This window comes from Budorcas taxicolor, chromosome 17 (genome assembly GCF_023091745.1).
Source record: "Budorcas taxicolor isolate Tak-1 chromosome 17, Takin1.1, whole genome shotgun sequence".
NCBI lineage: Eukaryota > Metazoa > Chordata > Mammalia > Artiodactyla > Bovidae > Budorcas > Budorcas taxicolor.
Genome location: NC_068926.1, coordinates 72,928,524 through 72,949,144, shown reverse-complemented (window position 1 = coordinate 72,949,144; position 20,621 = coordinate 72,928,524). Strand labels below are relative to the sequence as shown.

Genomic DNA, 20,621 nt, shown 5'->3' with positions numbered 1-20,621 from the left:
CACAGGCTGCCTCACATGGGGCCACTTCCCGCTGGGCCATGAGGGGTGAAGAGGGGACAGAGGAGGGCCAGGGAGGCAGGGAGGGCCCAGGGTGTGCCCAGCCCACCCGAGCCGTCAGCACACTGAGGAAGCCAGGTCAGGGGTCGGCCGCCGAGGCGGAGGGAAGCTGGGTGCCCATGCTGGACGCAGGACTCCGGGTGCCCAGCCCCAGCTGGGGAGAGGAGCGCCAGGGTGCTCGCCCAAAACCAGGGCCCAGGGCTGCGCGGAGGACGGACACCACTGCCCCCTTGGCTGGTGCACAGCCCCCCAAGCACCCGCGGGCCTCCGGAGGCCTGACCCCACGGCCCCCGGGGTGCAGGGCGCCCACCTGCACCGGAGTCTGCAGACCAGAAGGGCAGCGCCCCAGCCCACACAGGCACTGTCTCACAGCCAAGGCGTGGAATGCACCGGCCTCTGTTTTATTGTCAGCATCCCCCATTCACTCACAGAGTCCTACGCCGTGCAGTTTCTCGGGAGGAGGAGAACAGCAGGGGCCTCTGTGTGCCCTCCCTGAGACGGGCCTGCCTGGAGCCCGGGAGCCCCGGGCAGCGCAGTGCGCACGGGCACCCCTCATGGACGGCCCCAGGCTGCGTCTCTCTAGGGAGAGGCTTCCATCCCTCCAGACGCCCTGTCCCCTTCCAGGAGCAGGGCTGGGGGCAGCGAGGGCCACGGCCAGGACAGGAGGGGCTGCTCCGAAGCGGACGTCCACTCTTGTGTCTGGATCGCGGCGAGACTCACAGGACGTAGCGCAGGAGGGCGAGAGGCACTCGCCGCGGGGCCGGCTCTTGCGGGTGGCATGCCTGGAGCATGTATGCGTCTGAGCACGTGTGCATGCCTATGGCCTGCAGTGTGTGCATGCCTGCATGACGTGTGTCACATGGGGCTCTGCACACGGGCAGGGGAGGCCCGGCACCCTGACTGCAGGCAGCTGTCATTTCCAGGGCCTAAGGCTGGACCCCGAGCTAGACCCAGGGACGCAGACGGCTCACACAGAGGGCTCTGCCCTGGGGGACGCTGGCTGGGTCACGGGCAGTACCTGTGGCAGGGCCTCCCGGGAGCCCCAGCCACGGCAGCTGCGGGCTAGCTCTGCAGCCGGAACTCATGGGTAACGGCCTCCCAGAGGGTGGGGTCCGAGCCCAGCATGCTGCGCTCCGTGAAGGTCACGTGCCCATCGGCATCCACGAGGATGACCGTGTTGGTCCTGAAAGAGTGCAGGGCCCATGTTCAGCCCCGAAAGGTGCAGATCCGAGGTGGGAGGGGCCTCGCTGGGCCCCGGCCTGGCTCCAGTCTCGGGGCGCTCAGGCCCAGTGCCTCTGGGCCTGGGGGTGGGGGTGGGCACTGAGCTGGGGGACCCCCAGGTTTCTGCCCAGCGGGATCACCCCACCACCACTCGGCAGGTGGGCCCTGGGCTGACGAGGCAGAACACCCAGGGCTCCCAGCCAGGGAGGTGGCGGGAGGGGCTGGAGAGGCGGGCCCCCCAGGGGCGGCGGCGGCACCTGTGCCTGCCTGTCCTACCTGGTGCCGTAGTCCGGGCAGCGCACACACACGGCCGCGTACTTGCTGAGGATGGGCCGCACGTACTCCCTGCCCTGGGCCTCGATGGCCGGGTCTGGCAGCTGCCTGAAGGACAGAGGCGGTGTTCTTGCTACCAGCTCGGAGCCCTGCAGTGCCCAGGAGTCCACCAGACTGGGTGGGGGAACCACGCGAGCTGCTCCCTGCACGTCCCAGGTCAGGGCCCAGAACCCCCACTCAACCTGCGACTCGGGGCTCCTCCGTAGGGGCCACGAGACAGCGACTGCCAGCCTGTCCCTGTGCCAGGGACCCCAGGGCTGCCCAGGGCCCGACCACGCAGGCCCCACGGGCAGAAGCGGCCGGCTCACAGAGCCTCGGTGTGTGTGCAGGGGGCACTCACGCCTCGTCGTTGCTGAGCACATCTAGGAGCTGGGCCACCAGTGCCTCCCTGGGGAGCTCCCGGCCCCGCTCCACGGCCTCCAGGAAGAGCTGCTTCCCGAAGCACAGCTTTCTCCAGGGCGTCTCCAGCAGCGCGTTACTCAGCCCATAGGTCCCTGCAGGAGGCCAGGCATTCTGCCAGCATGGGGGTGGGGGACTGAGACCCACCCTCCACCCACCCACCCCTTCTCTGCACGCCTCCGTCTCCAGGAACTTTTCAGGCCTGGCTGTGGGGAGGGCTCGGGTGATCGGAATCAACACCAGGGTAAGGTCTGTCCCTAAGTCGGGGGAGCCCAAGGTGGGGTACACCTGAGAAGGTTCAGGCTGAGAACCCCACAGCCTCAGGCCAGGAGGCTGGCCACCAGGGTCAGCTGGGGTCAGGGAGCCCGACCCTGGGAAGCCCCAGGTGCCAACACGTAAATAGGACATCATCAAAATTTAAAATGACGCGCCTCAGAAGACACCAACAAGAAGGCAGGAAGACAGAATGGAAGAAAACATTAGAAAAATCAAGTATCTGATGGGAGACTTGTATTCAGAACACATAAAATGACTCTTGCAATTCAGTAACAGAAAAATGGCCCCACTGAAAAATAGGGAGACGACTTGAGTAGACATTTCTCCGAATAAGACCCAAGAATGACCAACAAGCAGGTGAGAAGTTGCTCAGTATCATTAACTACCAGGGAAACGCAAACCAAGGCCACAGTGCAACCACATCACGCCGGGGACAGCTGCGATGAGAAGTCGGCCAGTGACAAGCCCTAACCAGACTCGTAAAGTTGCTGCTGGCAATGTAAAATGGTGCAGCTACTTTGGGAAACAGCCTGGCAATTCATCAAACGTCCAGGTACTTTACAATCTGCCAACTCCACTCGAAGTACCCACACAACAGAGATGAAGGTACCCACGCTAAAACGTGGAATCAACATTCACAGCAGCCAATAGCAGGGACAACCAAGTGTCCTTCAGCGGGCAAGGGATACACGAGGCAGAAAACCCACAGGACGGAACACTGTCAGTCACAAAGAGGAACGGAACCCGGACACCACGGAAGGATGAGCCTTGAGAGCGTTCCTCAAAGGGAAAGGCCAGACACAAAAGGCTGGTACTATCTGCGCCTGTCTACGTAAGTTGTGCAGGGTGGGCAAACCCACAGCAATAGAAAGCAGACGGTGGTCTCCAGGGCTGGGGGTAACTGCCAGCCCCGGGGGGTGAGCGTCCCTTCTGGAGCTGGAGTTTGGTGACGACTGCACCACTCTGGAGACAGTGAAAACGACTGAAGACGTGCTCCAGCGGGTGGGCCGGATGCCGCGTGGCCACGGCTCGATGGGGCAGCTCCTTTCTCTCTTTTAAAGGAACACGGGGGGCTTCCCTGGTGGCTCAGGGGTAAAGAATCCACCTGCCAGCGCAGGAGACAGGTTCGATCCCTGACCCGGGAAGACCCCACGTGCTGTGGAGCATCTCTGCCCCTGCGCCACGACCACGGGGCCTGCCCTAGAGCCCCTGCTCCGCGAGGGAAGCCGCCGCAGGGAGCAGCCCCGCTCGCCACAACTAGGGCAAGCCCAAGCAGCAAGGGAGACCCAGCACAGCCAGAAATGAGTAAATAGATAGATACAATTTTTTAAAGAAACAGAAAGAGACAGGGATCGGGGGGGGTAGGCTCTGGGCGACACAGCAGTGGAGAGGTGACAAGAATTTTGTCCCAGCAGCGATTCACAGACGAGCAGCCTCTCCGGGCTTGGCTGAGGGCAGCGTGGGGGTCCCGGCGCTGCCACAGAGGTCACAGAACTGGGAGCACCAGGGGCTCTGCACGGGCAGAAGCAGCCCGCCTGTGCGCCAGGTGAGGCCACAGCCACCACTGGCCATAGGGGCATGAATGCTGAGAACAGCCGCAGGAGAGGCACTGGCAGAGCCCCGGGCCCGGAGAGCGGCAAGGGGCCCCCAGGGGAGTGGCCCACCCTGCGCCACCCGCCGGGGCGGCCTCACCTGGCGCCAGGACGACAGGCTCCCGCTCCCCCCGGTTTCCATAGTAGCAAATGACGTCTCCCTTCTCTGCGCTGCAGCCAAAGGCAGAGAGGGTCAGCTGGGGCCACGGGGGCCACACCCGTCTGCACAGGCGCCCCCGTCATGAGCTACCTGTGCTCAACCAGCCCAACACCTCTCTGCGCGTCAACACAGGCCTGCCCGCAACCCAACCACCTTGCTCCCAGGGCCCCTGCAGGGCCCAGCAGCCCGGCTCCTGAACCTCACAGCCAGGGCGGCCGCCCAGGGCTCCAGGGACTCAGCCTCCCTGGGGGAACCGCTCCTCCCGCCTTGGGGACAGGCCCCCACCCCTGCCCCTCGCTGCCCACTCCACCCGGGGCAGGGAATGCCCCTCGCCCACAGGGCCCACAGCTGGCTTGGCTGGCATCACGGCCCCTTGGCAGCTCCGGACAGGCCAACAGACAGCTCCCGAGCCCTCAGAGGACCTGGGGTCGCCTCGCTTGGCCGGCCCCGGAAGGTGGTGGGGCGTCCCCGCCTGAAGACCCACCTCAGGTCGCCCGCGATGAGGTTGAAGCCATTGTACAGATGGCCCTCGGCCGAGACCTTCTTCAGGTAGGACAAGCTGTCCATGTCCGAGGTCAGGAACTGGGCCACGAGCTCACCTGTGGCAGGGGACACACGCCCACGGAAGGGCGGCAGGACTGAGCCCCTCCCGGGAGACAACGGCCCCCCCGGGCCTGCACCCCCTTCACCGACCGGCAGCCTAGGAGGTGAGCGTGGAGACTTCCGACTGTGAACATCCTCCTGCTGAGCCCCCACGGGGAGGCCCAGCACAAGGGGACGTCGCAGGCAGCGTGTGTCCACAGGGTGGGGGGGTGACCACACAGTGGTCGGGGGCCAGGCCGCGGCCAGGCCAAGGTGGCTCCCGGCGTCACCAGCCAGGGGGCTGCAGGGGCCCCGCTCCTCGCCCCACCTCCCACCCCTGCAGGCGTCCGCGAGCCCCCAGCCCTGTACCTCGGCCCCGGGCATCATGGTTCAGCCGCGGCTGCAAGTAGTTGGTGAGCGCGGCCAGCTTGCCCCGCGTGCTGATGCCCAGCCATGTGCCGCCCTCCTTGCCTTCCTCCATGTCCAGCCCTGCAACACACAGCAGGGTCACCAGCAGCCCTGGGGCTGGCCGGGGCTCAAACTCCATGGGACGAGGCAGCCTGCAGGCCCACTGATCTGTGGGGGGACCTCCATCCGGGACAACACCTGCTGTCCCCGGGACCCCCGGCCCGCGCACACATGCCGGCACCTGGGTGGGCGTCAGGCCGGGGCGCACACAGCACCAGCTCTGCCGCGGAAACCGCGCCGGGCCCCAGTCAGGTGCAGGGACGCTGGCTGCCACCCCTGGGCAGGACCAGGCTGCACTAGGAGCCCTCCTGCACAGCCCTCCACGGCCACGGGCCCACCCTGGGCTGGCAAGGTGGCCACAGCCACCAGCAGTGACTTCCTAGGCCGGCGGGGTCACTTTGCTTGAAGACTGGGGTGAAAACAACTACGTCATTAACACGTTACTCTTACAACAATAATAAGTTGCTAGAGTACAGGCTACATCGCTCAGTCATGTCCAACTCTTTGCGACCCCATGGACTGTAGCCTGCCAGGCTCTTCTGCCCATGGAACTCACCAGGCAGGAACACTGGAGTGGGCTGCCTCATCCTCCCCCAGGGAAATTACAAAGGTGAAAAATAACTGAGGGAGAGATCTGAAAAAAGGGCTGAAATAAAACTGCCCGTATTTGTATGTGAAGAAGATCCAAAGAGCATCTACAAAGAAAAGGAAAAGCCTTCCACAACTAAGGAGTACATACTAGTAAGAACTGGAAAATGAAAATTTAATTAATCATTTACAACAGCAGCAAACAATTTTCAAAACACATAGAAAAACGTGACAGGAAAGACGTTACTGAGGACGCATGTCAGGCAGACCTGGCTGAAGGAGGAGCCCCGCTCGGCGCTCGGACGCTCACAGGGTCAAGAGGGGCCCTGCCAGAGTGTGGACCAAAGGGAGCCTTCCAACACCGCTGGGGGGGTGCACGCTGGTGCAGCCACTACGAAGACCAGTACGGAGGCTCTTCAGAACACTAACACAGAACTTCCATACGGTCCCACAAGCCCACTCCTGGGGTGCGTATCTGGACAAACAACAAGGAAAGATCCACACACCCCAGTGTTCACCTCAGCACTATTTACAGCAGTCACCATGCACAAGCAAAGTAAACGCTCATCCCCAGATGAACGGACGAAGGGGCGGTGCATTTATACAGCAGAATACTCTCCAGCCCCAAGAAGAAGAAAACAGTGCCCCTTGCAGCAACATGGGTGAACGCAGGGACTGTCATGTTGCGTGAACTGAGTCACACAAAGACAGACACCACACGGTATGGCTTGCACGCGGAAGCTAAAACATGACCCAGTGCCCAAGACTCCGGGTCCCAGTGTAGAGGGACCAGGTTCGATCCCTGGTCAGGGAGCTAGAACCCGCATGTGGCAACTAAAGCTTCCCGATGCCACGACTAAGACCCAGCAGAGCCAAACAAACCCTCTAAAAATAAAACGTGTCACAAACGGACGTGTCTCCAAAACAAGCAGACTCACAGACACAGAGCGCAGACCTGTGGTGGCCAAGGGGGAGGGAGAGGGAGTTTGGGGTCAGCAGAGGCAAACTCGTGTACATAGTGCGGATACACAAGACGCTACCACACAGCACAAAACACTATGCTCGACGTCTTGCGATAAACCGTGACAGAAAACATGACGAAGAAGAACATACGTGCACACGTAAACCGGAGTCACTGTGCTCAGGAGAAACTGACCCAACTCCGTAAGTAAACTGTAACAAAAAGGGTGACGGTTCTCTGCAAGCTACCGAGCGACCACAATCAAATGAAGACCTGGCAGGCTGGCACTTTATAGAAACCACAGACCTGAGCATAACCAAAACCAGAAGGCTTCCAGAACCACACAGAGGAAGGTAGCTTTGCAATCTCACGATAGGCAAAGCCTTCGGGTAAGATGCAAAAAAACCTATGACAAACCTAGACAGCATATTAAAAAGCAGAGACTTCACTTTGCCAACACAAGTCTGTATTATCAAAGCTGTGGTTTTCCCAGTAGCCATGCGTGGATGTGAGAGTTGGACCACAAAGAAGGCTGAGCACCATAGAATTGATGCTTTTGAACTGTGGTGTTGGAGAAGACTCTTGAGAGTTCGTTGGACTGCAAGGAGATTCAACCAGTCCATCCTAAAAGAAATCAGTCCTGAATATTCATTGGAAGGACTGATGTTGAAGCTGAAATTCAAATACTTTGGCCACCTGACGCAAAGAACTGACTCATTTAGAAAGACCCTGATGCTGGGAAAGACTGAAGGCAGGAGAACGGGACGACAGAGGATGACAGAGCAGAGCTGGAGGGCATCACCTATTCAACGGACATGAGTCTGAGCAAGCTCTGGGAGTTGGTCGTGGACAGGGAGGCCTGGCGTGCAGGAGTCCACGGGGTCGCAGAGAGCTGGTGACGACAGCAACAGCGAGCCCAGGACGGTCCTTGGCCACGCCCACGGGCTCCCCTCAGTCCCCCTCCAGCGGCGCCCAGGCCTCTGGGAAGCCAGGCGAGCCCGGGCAAAGACCCCACACAGGACCGCCATGCCCAGAGCTCAGGGCGCAGGGGCCAGCCCACCCCACTCCGCCCCCAGTGCTCTCCCCGCCTCCCGCAGGACCTGCTCCTTCTTCCTGCGCCCAGCCTCCTCGGCCCGACTCTGCACATGGGAAGCCTTTGTGGATGTCTGAGGGCCCCGGCCCGCGCACGCGCACATGCCCTCTGGGTGGGCCTGCCCGCAGTGCCAGGCATTACGCAGTGCCAGGTGCTGCTCGCAAGGGGCCCATCTGCTCCACAGGCCCCCCATCGGCCCCCAAACTCCGGCAGCCCTGCCTGGGGCCAGGGGTGCGCGAGGGCACCATAAGCACGTGCAGCTGCACACACAGGCACGTGCTCCAGGCGCAAGACCAGCCCCAGCGGAGGGTGGATCCGGGTACAGCCCCCACCCTCCGGCGCTTCCCCAGGGCACCTGGGCGCACGGAGGGCAGGGACACTCACCGCTGAGGACCTCGTTGTTGCTCCCCCAGAAGTCCGCGGCCCTGGCGGGCCGGTGGTAGAACTCGTCCCTGTTGGCGGCCAGGATGAGCCTGAGGAGAGAGCAAGGAGAAGGGGCTCGGGGGCACTGGAGCGTCCCGCGTGGGCCGCCGGTCGCGGTTTTCCTCTCGTTATCAAGACGGCGCCTCAGCAGTCAGGATGCACCCCCACCCACCCCCGAGGGAGAAAGCGGACTCGGCCCAGCCCTGGTCCCTGCTCACCAGGCCCCTGCTCTGCCCGTGGGCCCCTTCCCTGAGGACGCCCCGCGAAGCCCCAGCAGCGCTGAGGGTGTCCCAGGGCTGCTCCCTCCTGCCCTTCGGGGCGTCTCTGGGAGGGGGCAGCTGAGGACTTCTCTGTGTTTCCTTCCTGTTTAGCATTATGAATCAAACAAGTATTTATTTGGCAACTAGAAAACATGGTGATGTTTTCAGAGCACTGGTTTTGAGGTACAAAATGGTTTTGCCATTTAAAATAACTGCACGGGAAGAGCCCCTGGAGAGGGGCATGGCAACCCGCTCCAGTACTCGTCTGGGAAACCCCGACACGCCACGCAGTTCCAAGAGAGTCCCACGTGACTTATGACTGGAAAACGACACGCTGCTCCTCTGCCTCCAGTTTCTCGGCTTTCGATCTAGGAAGTCTATGCAGACACGACCTCCCCAATAGGTCTAAACATTCAGACCTACCCCGAGCTCCAGCGGGACCTCCCCGGCCGCCCAGCGGTGCCAACTCCGCGCCTCTGCTGTGGGGGGTGTGGTGGGACCCCTGATCAGGGGGCTAAAGTCCTGAGTGAGGCTTGGCAGGGCCCAAATACCCCAAAAACCGACGGCAGGAGCAACTACACACACAGGCGGTGATCAAGTGGGCAGGCCGCCCTGAAGGCTCCCAGAGACCAGTGTCTGTCTCTGATGAGGGGCCCTCCCAGCAGCACGGCATGGGCTGGCGTGGGGCCAGGGTCCAGCCCGCACTCGGTGGTCAGATCCTCAAAACTCTCCAAGCATACCATTCACACGGACGCCTGACACCATGAACACTGGCTTGTGGGGAACGCTGGCTTGTGCAGCCCAACACCCACCCGTCGTCTCAGCCAGATGCTCAGCTCGGGGCCCCGGGGGCGATGCCACTGCTGCAGGGGTCAGTCCCCTGAAGCCACAGGACCGGGCCGCCTGGTCTCCCCTGTCGTGGGCCAGGGCCACTCTCCTCCCGGAGGCCGCCCACAAGCTCTGGCCATGGGCCCCTCCAAGAGCAGCAGGGGTCAGACACCCCCCCAGGACACACCCCCTGTGAACTCGGGGTCACCTGATTCAAGGCTTCCATCATTTGTCAAACTATGGAGGTTCCGAGAGCTGGACAACAAAAGGCAGGGGGCACAGAGGCCGGGGCCTCCCAGGGGGGTCATACCCAGGCAGGGCATGGGGGGTGGGGTGGGCGTGTCGAGCCAAGGACGGCCCCAGGAGGGTCCGACACCAGCGCACGTGGCCGAGTGCACAGCCTGGGAGGCAGACCCCACCTGAGGGGTCACGCCAGGGGTGATGGCAATGGGAGGCGACGTGAGGAGGGGTGGGTGCCCCAAAACAGAGCTGTGGGGCGGCAACCAGGGGTGCAGTGCAGGGCGCAGACGAGGGGCCCAGGCGGCCTCAGCCTGGAGCTACTCAGCTGAGCCACTCACACCCCAGGACCCCGCATGCACCTCAGCTCCCCCACCAGGCACCTGTCTCCCTCCCCCCACACCTCCAAGGGCGCTCCACCCAACAGCCCACAGGACACGCACTCTCGTTCGGCGGGCCCGGATCATAGGAGAGCTTGGCAGTGCAGCACCGGTGCCCAGCACCACCCTACCCAGAGCTCCGCAGCGGCTGCGGGCCCAGTTTTGTCAGCAAAGGGCACCAGAGGGATGCTGCTGGGGAGAGGTTTTCGCTCCCTGGCTCGGGGCACGGCCCAGACAGTGGCCAGTGCAAGCGGGCAGACTTCCAACAAGTGCCCAGAGAGCTCTGGCCACCCAGTGTGCCAGCCCGGGCTGGGGCTCAGCCCAGGGTGGAGGGCGGGCTCTGCCCCTGGGCACCCTGGCCTCACAGTGGCTAACCATCCCACACTAGAGCTCCCTGCTATAATCACAGCCCTGGGGCTCTGTCCACTGGCTGGACCCCGACTCCCAGCTCGCTCTGCTGGGGGCTGTCAACGGCCAGCTCCCAGCCCTCAGCCAGGCCCTGCGGCCCACTCCCCTGCAGGAAGGAGACGCTGGGCACCGCTCACTCCCTGGCCTGGAGCAAGTGACCTCAGCCACATGTCAGGCATCCGAGAAACAGCTGAAATGACTCAGGTCCTGGGACAATAACAACTTCACAGCAACTGCACAGGTGACTCGTCTGGTTGGGGGTCACAACCCAGCCTCCCTCTCCGTGTGTATCAGTGCTGGGGGGGGTCTCCACCACGGACCTGGAGGACGGAGGGGTGCCCCCCAGAGCCGGCAGCCCTTCCCTGGCCTCAGCCTCCTGCCTGCTCCGGTGGGTCCCCCAGATCCCCCGACACCCGCACAGGCGGCCCTCAACACGCAGGCCACTTGCTCACCCAGGGCTCCAGCCCCAGGCCAGCCTCCCATGCGGCCACTCCGTCCTGCTGCCACCGGGCCCCAGCTGGGAGCACCCGGCTGTGCGCACGCCCACTCCACCCTCTGTCTTGCCCACGCGGCCATCTCCAGCGTCTGAGTCTGAGGACCTCTGCACATCGACTCGCGGTCCCCGCCCCCAGAGGAACCCCATGCGGGGCCCACCTGAGCAGCTGCTGTCGGGGGACCTGGGCCTGGGCCCCACCCTCAACGCGGCGCCCACGTGGGCTCCCGAGGCCGAGTGGGACAGCGGGTGCAGCCCGGGGGGTTACCTGTACGCATTTTTGGAAGCAGGGCGAGGGTCGAACTTGAAGAAGACGATGCACATGAGTCCCGAGGGGCTAGGCTCCGGGGCCACAGGCTCTGCAGGAGGAGGAGAGGGGCCGAGTGAGCGGCGGCGGCAGGCCCGCCTTCCGCCCCAGCACAGCCCCCTGCCCTCTCTGGACGGGGGCCTGCGCGGCCCATGCTGCAGTGCTGCCGTCTTCGTAAACGTGCTCTGGCGCAGGGGCCAGACACACCTCCGAGGCCGGTGACCTCGCTGGCCCTGGTGGCCGGCGATCACTGCCTGGTCTGGGGCCTGAAACACAGCATCTCCCGTCTCAGGACTCACAGGAGGACGTTCCCAGCACACCGACCCGCCTACAAAGCAGGCAAGCAATGAGGGAGCCCTGGCCGCCCCGCACGGAGATGCCGAGGGAGGCTGGAGCCCACGGACAGCATCACGGCCACGACCGCGACGCAGAGCCACGCGGCAGCCACCCGGCTTGCGGCCTTCTGCGCCCCCTCCCCTCACTCTGCTCCCGGGTCTGGCCGGGGTGGTCGCCAGGCTCTGGGTGCACCCGGAACTCCCCCCGGCGGTGCCCACAGGCCCGGCGGGACCTCCAGGACTCAGCCTCGTGCTTGTCCAGGCACAGGTGCGTTGACGGCCCAGCCCACCAACCACCGTGGCCGTGCAGGGGAGGCGGGGCCGTGGTGACCAGTGCCGTGTGCAGGAGCCCAGGGCACTGCACCACATGCAGCGCCCACACAGAGAGGCCTGGGGGTCGTGTGGACGGGCCAGGTCCCCGCCCATCAGGGGCACTGGTGCCCATCATCCCGGGAGCGCTTGGCAATCCCCATTCTGTGGGCAGACCACTGGGACCAACCTCCTTGGTAAAAGTGACTCAAAGCGCTTGAAAACACATGGAAAATCCTCAAAGCCAAGAGCTGACAAGGTCATGCAGGATTTAGCTGACATCTGAGAGAACAGAGAAACCCAGAGAAGAGAGCAGGGAACAGTGCCCATGGTGCAACCTGGGCTCTGGCGGCCTCGGGGGTTTGTGGGAACAGGGACCCAGTGTGTCTGCATGGCCACACGGTGGCTCGGCAGGGAAGGTGCACAGAAGTGGGGGGTGGTCTCTAAGGAGCTCCATGTGCAGAGCCAGGGCCACCTGGGGTGCCCAGGGACTGGGTCGGAGGGGCATCTGCACTGGCAGTGCCCCTGGGCAGTGGGCACACTGAAGTTTCCGTCTTTGTCCCAGACTTCCGAGAGTCTCTGGAATGATTTCCAGGACAGAGAGCAGCGCGGCGGAAAGACCCCTATAACGAAACGGAGCAACGCGAGCAACAAGCGGCAGGGTTCCCCGCACCCCATGACCCCTCCCGTCTGAGCGCAGGAAAGGGGCTCAGGAGCACTTGTGCAGAGAGGACACCGGGGGCCTCCCAGCGCCGGAAAGACCCTCCAGAAGCAGCAGCCTCAGGGGCCTCCCTGCACGCCCAACACAGGGGCGCGGGCTTGATCCCTGGTCGGGGAACTAAGGTACGGTGAGACCCGCAGCAAGGGCAGGTCAGACACGGAACATGGGACAGTCAGCGAGATCACCCACGAGGCAGGGCAGGGTGACGGGCAGCCACTGGGTGCCTCAGGACCCTGGCATCCCACCTGCCCCGTGACCAGCGTGCAGCACCCAAGACACAGACCCCCGCCCCCCCGGGGGCTTCTCACCCCTAGACACACGGACGCCCCAGGCGGGTCAGCCAGGGCCATCTGCAGCGGCCAGGCTGGCCGCGGGCTGCGGGAGGAGCCCCTCCAGGACCGAGGACCGCCTTGCCAGGAACACGCCATGCTGAATGTGCACCCCCTGGCCTGCCCTTGCCCACCACGCCCAGCCCAGGCTGTGTGCCGGGGCCCAGGGGCCCACCAGCCACTGCTGAGCACGGGCCGGACGCAGAGCCCCTTTGCTACAGGGCCCCCACGTCCGAGCCGCCCGGGGCGTGGGTAAACCAGCCCCCAGGATGTGGCGGTGAGCAGGGCTCCCGGTCCCAGGAAGGCCGCAGCGGGTCTCCGGGCAGGTGTGGGCGCGGGCCCAGGGCTGCGGCCTCAGTGCAGACGCAGTCATCGGGAAGGAGGGGCCAGAGGAAAGCCAGCCCCTGGGGAGGGGACCATCAGGAACTGCCTTTCTCTCCAGCCCCTCACCCCCCACTCAGCAGGCCTGCTACCCCGGCCCCTCCCCGCCCCGCATCGCCCCGCCCCGCATCGCCCCGCCCCGCATCGCCCCGCCCCGCATCGCCCCGCCCCGCATCGCCCCGCCCCGCATCGCCCCGCCCCGCATCGCCCCGCCCCGCATCGCCCCGCCCCGCATCGCCCCGCCCCGCATCGCCCCGCCCCGCATCGCCCCGCCCCCGCGCCCTCCTCCAGGGCCTCCTCCCAGCCTGCCCCGCCCAGGCCCAGCGAGGGGCTCCACACCCGATCCGGGGTCTGAGTCCTCCCTGACGGCCCAGGGCAAGCCCTGAACGCTGCACTGGCGTCCCCACACAGTCCCGCGGCGGGGCACCCAGGCGCTCCCCTCCGCTTGCTTCCTGAGACTTGTGAGGTCGGGGCCGGGCAGCGAGCTGAGGGCTCAAGGTCCTGGTGCTCCAGGTGAGCCGGGGCTCCTCCTCGCCAAGCGACACCAAGGCCAGAGTCAGGACAAGGTCATCCCGAAGGGCGCCGGGCCGGGGGCGCTGGGGGATGCTGTTCCTGGCCCTCTCGGGGGGGCCCCACCCCGCCCGGCCCAGCTCCACCTGCGGCCCAGGGTGCCCACAGGCCCAGGGCAGTCTGAGAAGTCGGAACTCTGCAGTCCTTGCACAGCCCTGAGGGCCGGGTAGGCAGGAAGGTCCCAGGCTGGAGTGGACGCATGGAGGTGGGTGAAGCTGGGGGCACCGGGCGCTGGAGGAAGCCGCCCAGCCCGGCGGGCAGGGGCGGGCCACGGTGCTGACAGCCCCCTGACAGGGGTGCCAGCCGCAGTCGGACGCCAGCTGCCTACCCTCTGTGGGCGAGGGGGCTTGGCCCGTGGCAAGCAGGGTGGCTTGGGGGACCCAGGCCGGGGGGCAGGGTCCCCGCTGATGGGGTGGCCGCCACAGAACTCAGCTCTCTGGGCTCGGGGACACGTGGGCCTGGAGCAGCAAGGGCCCCAAGGCCGCAGGCGGGGCAAGGACAGCAGCAGTGCGTTCCTGGGCGGGCTCCTCCCACATCAAGTGCTCAGTGGCGTCATTGCTGAGGCCACACGCATCCCGCTGGGGGTGCAGCCAGGCCCCAGAGCGGTCCCCGGGGAAGGAAGCCCCCAGACAGCAGCCTGGGCTGAAGAGGGGAGGTCGCCCAGGACCACAGCTTGGAGACTGAGAGATGGCTGAACACCCGGGGGAGGATGGGGAGGCCTCCCCAGGTCACCCAGGGGTTTCCGGTTGGTTGTGTGCTTCCAGACCTTTCTTGGCAAAAGGTGCGGGCGCACACCGGGGCCATCACGCACACAGGACCCCGCCAGCCCGTCTCCCTGCCCGCTGGCCGCCAGCCCACGCTCCCCGCGGCAGGAGGCACTCTGTGCATCTGCTGGCTGCTGTCCCCTGGCGCGGTGGCCGGGGCGGGGCCCTGCCCGCTGCCCGAGCTGCCCCCGTGCGAACCTGCCTGTCCTCCCAGAGCATGTCTCTCCATCCAAGCTGCACGGGGCGTGCCCCCTCGTCCCAGAGCAACACCCCTTTCTCCTGAGCTCCACGCACGGCTGCCTTTGGGCTCCATTCTTGGACGTGTCTGCCCGGGTGGAGGCGTGAGCCAGGGACCCCCGCACTCCCCAAGGGAAGGCATCCCATATGTACCACCGGGCCTCCCCGGACACCCACCATGCAACCCTTTGGGCCCCGAGCTTCAGCACACGCTGAGCCGTCTCGAGCAGGGGTCTCCTGCTCAGCGTTCCACAGAAGCCCCCGGCACTGACGGATCGGGCACACCAGGCGCCCATGTTCGTGAAGTCACACGGGCGAGGAAGTCCGCTGCCAGAGCCGGAGGCCAGCCTGCCTGTCCGGGGACCCACAGGCGTTCCCCGTCTCGTGCTGGGGCGGGTCCACACCCTGATCTGGGCAGTGGCCGCGGGGCTTGCTCTGCGCCATCCGCATGCTGGCCGCTTGGAACGGGCGCCCTTCCAGGGGGAGCCGGAGCACCCTCCCGGAAAGCTGCCCACAAGAAGACCACGACAGACCCCACTCTCTTCCCCACGGGCTCTGAGCTGTTCCGGGGGCAGGCAAGAAGAGGGGTTCTCAGCAGACCAGGGAGGCCAGATCCAGCCCCAGCTCATAGCAGCCAGCAGCCAAGAGTTTGGCACAAGGTCCTATGTGCTCAGGTGGCCGATGGCTGGGGTGGGGGCCTGCACTCTCAGCTGAAGAGGCAAAGAGGCTCTGGGTCAAGGGGGAACACCCAAATAAGGGGGCACACCCAGACATGGGGAAACACCTGGACTCGGGGAAACACCTGGACACGGGGGACACACCCGGACACAAGGGGGGCACGCCCGGACACAAGGGGGGCATGCCCGGACAAGGGGGCACGCCTGGGCACAAGGGGGCACACCCAGACACAAGGGGAAACACCCAGACAAGAGGGCACACCCGGACACAAGGGGGCACAAGGGGGCGCACCCGGACACAGGGGAAACACCCAGACAAGAGGCACACCCGGACACAAGGGGGCACACTCGGACACAAGGGGGGCACAAGGGGGCACACCCGGACACAAGGGGGCGCACTGGCCAGAGGAGCCAGGAGTGGGGGACTCAGGTCTGCAAGTGGCGGGGTTGGTGGGGGGGGTGCGGGGGAGGGACCCAGGGCCTGGCAGTCAGCCTCCTCCAGCTGCTCCGCAGGGCTCTGGGCAGGGGTGACCGAGCCCTGGGGTCGGCAGGTCCACTCCTTCTGTTCGGCACCGCACACTCTCGGCGGAAGGCGGTCAAGGCCAGCCAGCCAGCCTGTCTGGCCTGGAGCCGAGGCGCCCAGCATCCCGCCCACCGCGCGGGGCGGAGCTCGGAGCTCCAGGCAGGAGCTGCTCGCAAGTGACAAGTGGCGCGTGACTCCGCGGCGGCTGCCAGCACAGGACATAAACACACAGGGCCACGAGCCCTGCCAGCCCAAACTAATCACTCAGACCAGCCGGCTGCCCACCCCGCCCCCGCCCACCGCGCCCCTCCCCACCCAGGACTCCGCAGCCCAGCTCTGCGGCTCTGGCTGATAAGTAGCATTTCACGACGACGCGTTTTCTAGGACGACAATGTTTCCTGAGATCTTAGAACCGTTTGAGGGGCATTCATGCAGCCTCACGGCGAGTGCCGTTGTCCCTTCAGGGTTCAGAAGAGCAACACCGACAAGGGGCACGGGGAGTCACCACGCTCTGCACTCTGGTCCCCATCCCCCCCAGGAACAGGCTTCCCCACAAGCCAGGGGCTAGCCCTGCGGCTCGAGGGGTCAACAGGGGAGGAAGGGGGCACTCCCACCAGCCCCTGAAAGGAGTGTGGAAGCAAGGACTTCTACTGCACATGGTCTTGAGGACCCGGCAGACACACCAGGTGGTGGGGCCTGGGCCTCTTCACTGTGAAGCGGGTATCCATCACTCTGCAGCCCAGAAAGAAAGTCAAGAAGGAGGGAACAGAGCTGCACCAATACCCGGAAAAGGGAAGTCAGTGGCCCAGGGGCGACCTTGTTCTCAGAGCCCATCACCCCAAGGTCCAGACCAACCAACTGTCCTCACACACCCGGGGCGTCAGTGACGAGTGTGGCCCCACTTGCAGTGGCCTCCCTGCCCGGGGCCACAGACAGACACCCTCAGAAGCAGCACGCAGGGCACCAAGCGGCCAGGAGGGGCCTTCTAGAGCCGCAGCCGACACAGGACTAAGTTCCCAGGACGCCACACGTGACTGTACCACGGTGAAACACAACCTAAGTGACCGCCCAGGAACGCACACACAAAGGGCGCACAAGGCCGTCCTGACAGCTCAGGGACAGGGCAGTGGGCCAGAGCAGACGGCTGGAGGCCTGGTCCGAGGGGCCCGCATCCTGCCGACAGACCAGTGACACGAAGCCGCAGCACCGCGGCACGCGCGCCTCTGCAGCCAGCGGTCAGGGGTCCCAGCAGGCGGGGGCGCCAGGACAGCACGCTCTGCCCACCAGGAGCCCTGGGCCCCAGGGAGCAGGAGCGGAGGCTCTGCTGTGTCCACCTGCCAACGCCCACCCTCTCACCCCCACCCCACCGGACAGGCCACCCAAGGCAGGAAGGCTTCTGGGAGAGGGGCTCAGGAGGACAGGCCAGCCTGGCTCTGAGTGACCTTGGGGACACCACTGGCCTTCAGCCTGAGTTCTCTTCACTGTGAATGCTGTCATCTGGCCTCAGACACTTGCCCTGAAAGGCTGCCCAGAGCACAAGAAGCAGGCAGCAGAAAGCAGTTCCCACAAGCTCCCGGCTGTAGGCACCCCTCACAGCTCCATCCCTTGTCCACCGAGACCTAAACAGCAACACACGGGTGGACAGGCCCGCAGCAGGACAGCAGGGCAGGCCTGGCTGACCACGTGACTGCCCCAGCAGAGGCCGGCTGGGCCTCAGGAGCTGTCCAAGGGCAGAAGGCCCACGGCAGATCTGTGGCCCAGAGGCGCGCGGGGCAGCTGCTGGGGCAGGAGTGTCTTCAAAACCAGTGGCTACAGGGCCTTACCCAGGGTGCAGCCCTGCCCAGCTCCTTGCCCTGAACTCCCGTGAGGAGGTCCTGACGACCGAGCCAGCCCAGGAAAGCCGTGTCCAGGCGCGCTTATGACCTGGCCCCGGCTGCCTCTCCGGACAGCCATCAGCTATCCCCTGCAGCGGGGCGCAGGGAGGGAGCAGCGTGACTCAGGGCTCCCCGGCCCACAGCCGCGTAGCCCACCCACCCTGGCAGGGACACCCGCCGGGCCTGCGAGGCCCGCGCCCCGTCCAGGCGGGGACACTGGAAACGTGGTTTCAGGAACGCGAGGGACGCTACGTCGGCCGAGGTCCGCTCGGTCTCCGACCAGATCAGGCGCTGGACGGGCAATCACCGCTTCGAGAAGGGGAAATCGGGACGGGCGCGGTGGCCACTGCTGAGTCCGAGTCCCGAGCCCCGCGCCCCGCATCCCGGCTCGCACTCACCGCCTCCGCCGCGGCCGCCGACTTCCGGGTGCCGCGCCCGCGCGCCGCAGCCGCCACCGCCCAGGCCCCGCCCCCTGCCGTCCGCGCGCTCGCCATTGGGCAGCCAGGCCAGGGGGCGGGGCGGCAAGGCGCGAGCCCGGGCACCAGTGGCTGCCCACGCCGTCGCTCCGGGCTGCAACTCCCCGCGCCCCGCCCCCGGGGCTGCGCCAAGCGCCCGGAGGCGCCTCGTGACCCCCGCGGGCAGGAAGGTGCCGGCCCCCAGCCCTACCCTCGTGGACACGTCCCTGGCCAGCGCTGCACGGGGCCCTGCAGGAGGGTCCGCAGGGTGCGCACCTGGGGGCTGCCTCCCCGCCTCCCCAGTCCATGCCTCTGGACTGGCCATCTTTCCCCATTGCAGCTCTGACCGCGGACATCCCTGCTACGGTCAGGACAGACGTCGGACCGGTCACCTCAGCCGTTAACCCGCCTCGAAGCTGTTCGGCAGGGCCGACCTCAGGATGCAGGGCTGCCGGCCTGATCTCCACACCATCGCAACTGAGCAAAAGCCACTGACTAGGTCCCTTACCGGAGGACAGAGGCGTTCGCTGCGGCTCCCTGCCCACAGTGGCCTCTGGGCTGTGTCTGGGGTCTGAGTGGAGATTCAGAGGCCCAGGGCTTGCTCCAAATGGGCCCTCAGCAAACTATGACGAGGATGACGATTATATCAAGGTTGCTAATAATGGCTCTTCCCAGGTGGCACAGTGGTACAGAATCCGCCTGCCAACGCAGGAGATGCAAGAGATGCTGGTTCGATCCCCGAATCCGGAAGATCCCTTGGAGGAGGGAATGACAACTCACTCTGCTCCTGTATTCTGGCCTGGGAAATCCCATGAGCAGAGGAGCCTGGCAGGCTATGTATAGTCCTTGGGGTCAAAAAGAGGCAGATGGGCCTGAGCACACAGCCAACAAGGTGCTTTGTTGTTGTTCAGGGATTAAGTTCTGTCCGACTCTTTGAGACCCCATGGACTGCAGCACACTAGGCTTCCCTGTCCCTCACTATCTTCCAGAGTTTGCTCAGATTCATGTCCTTTGAGTCGGTGATGCCATCCAACCATCTCATCCTCTGCTGCCCCCTTCTCTTCCTGCCTGCGATCTCTCCCAGCATCAGGGTCTTTTCCAATGAGTTGGCTCTTCACTTCAGTGTGCTAAATGCTCTAACCCAGCATTCCAGGACACAGCTCTCATTTTTCCACTTTAGAGATGCAAACATTGATGCTTAGAGCAATTGTGTGTCACTTGCTTGAAGTCAGAATCAAGTGGCCAGTGGCAGTGGCTGGATTAATTCCACAACCCCGCAGTGAGGATGTAGGTGCCTGATCCTTTCTTGGAGAGCTGATGCCCTGTGAAAACTGGGACTCAGAGAGGGCAAAGGCCTGACTGGTATTAACCCCAGGCAAGAGTCCAACTCAAAGCTGCATGACACCCCTAAAGCCCATTCCACTCCACTGCTGTGCTGTCTCATCTGTGCTGCTCCACAGAAGCCCTTTGCAGGCAAGGAAAGCAACAACTCCCTGTGTCCCGGGGCTCTCCCTGTCCCGGGGTTCCCCGGGTCCAAGGACTCCATGTCCAGGGACTCCCCAGGCCCCCCGTGCCCAGGGCTCCGCCTGTCCTTGGGCCCCCCGTGTCCGAGGACTCCTGGCCATCAGGTGGCAGACCCAGCAAGAGACACTCAGTCCTCCTCCCGCCACCTGGCAAGAGAGTCAAGCTGGGTGGTGCTGGTGATTCCCCTCCGGGCAGCTGGATTCTGCAGTCCAGCTGAGAGGTGGTAGTGTTGGATAAGCAGAATCCCGGGCTTGGAGGCAAGTGGCAATGCCCGGGGGACAACAGGCAGCAGCTGCAGAGTGATCTGCCCCAAGCCACTGGGCCCAGAGGTGCGGGACCCCTAGTGGCAAAGCCCTCCTGACCAGCACCTTCCCATTTTCTGCAAAGGGGACGCAGCAGCCATGCCTGGGTTAGGGAGGTGGAAAACCCACTCCGCTGTCGGCCAATGAGTGGGTCAGGGTGGGGTCTCAGGGCCACCGCAGGTTCCGTCACCCTACCTCTGAACACACACATTCTTAGATGGGAGCTCATGACCTCGTGTGGTCACCCTTTTGACCTCAAGCATCTGCAGCTGTTGGGAGCTTCTAACATCTAGCTGACACCTGGGTGTCCCTGCAGCATGTCACACGTGCCCCAGGGATGGCCCTACAGAACTGGCCAGAAGCCAGGTAGAGGGTGGGTGAGAGTGGGGGACGGGGCTCCTGGGCCCTGTGGCCATGGGCCAGGGGCGGAGGCCCCCTTCCCTGAACTCTGACTCCTTCCAGCCCCCATCTGCAGCCTGCGTCAGGGAGGGAGGCCAGTCCCGCGGGCCCTGCTGGGTGGGCGGAGCCCACGGTGTGGTAAATTCACCCCTGAA

The 20,621-nt window shown here is 64.8% G+C and overlaps 1 protein-coding gene across 2 annotated transcripts; it reads right to left on the bottom strand.

The window, feature by feature from the left end:
* Positions 1 to 444: 444 nt before the first annotated feature.
* Positions 445 to 18,211, bottom strand: TANGO2 (transport and golgi organization 2 homolog). 2 transcript variants are annotated; one of them, XM_052654559.1, is made up of 9 exons: positions 18,185 to 18,211; positions 11,028 to 11,118; positions 8,115 to 8,203; positions 4,990 to 5,109; positions 4,523 to 4,637; positions 3,979 to 4,049; positions 1,952 to 2,105; positions 1,555 to 1,659; positions 445 to 1,240 (listed from the first exon to the last, which is right to left on the bottom strand). In XM_052654559.1, exons 2-9 carry the CDS (start codon positions 11,081 to 11,083, stop codon positions 1,120 to 1,122), a joined length of 831 nt encoding a protein of 276 aa, XP_052510519.1. In that variant the 5' UTR covers positions 11,084 to 11,118; positions 18,185 to 18,211; the 3' UTR covers positions 445 to 1,119. The 2 variants fall into 2 exon arrangements, with proteins under 2 accessions (XP_052510519.1, XP_052510520.1); XM_052654560.1 differs by lacking the exon at positions 18,185 to 18,211 and adding an exon at positions 17,428 to 17,531.
* Between the last annotated feature and the right edge of the window lie 2,410 nt (positions 18,212 to 20,621).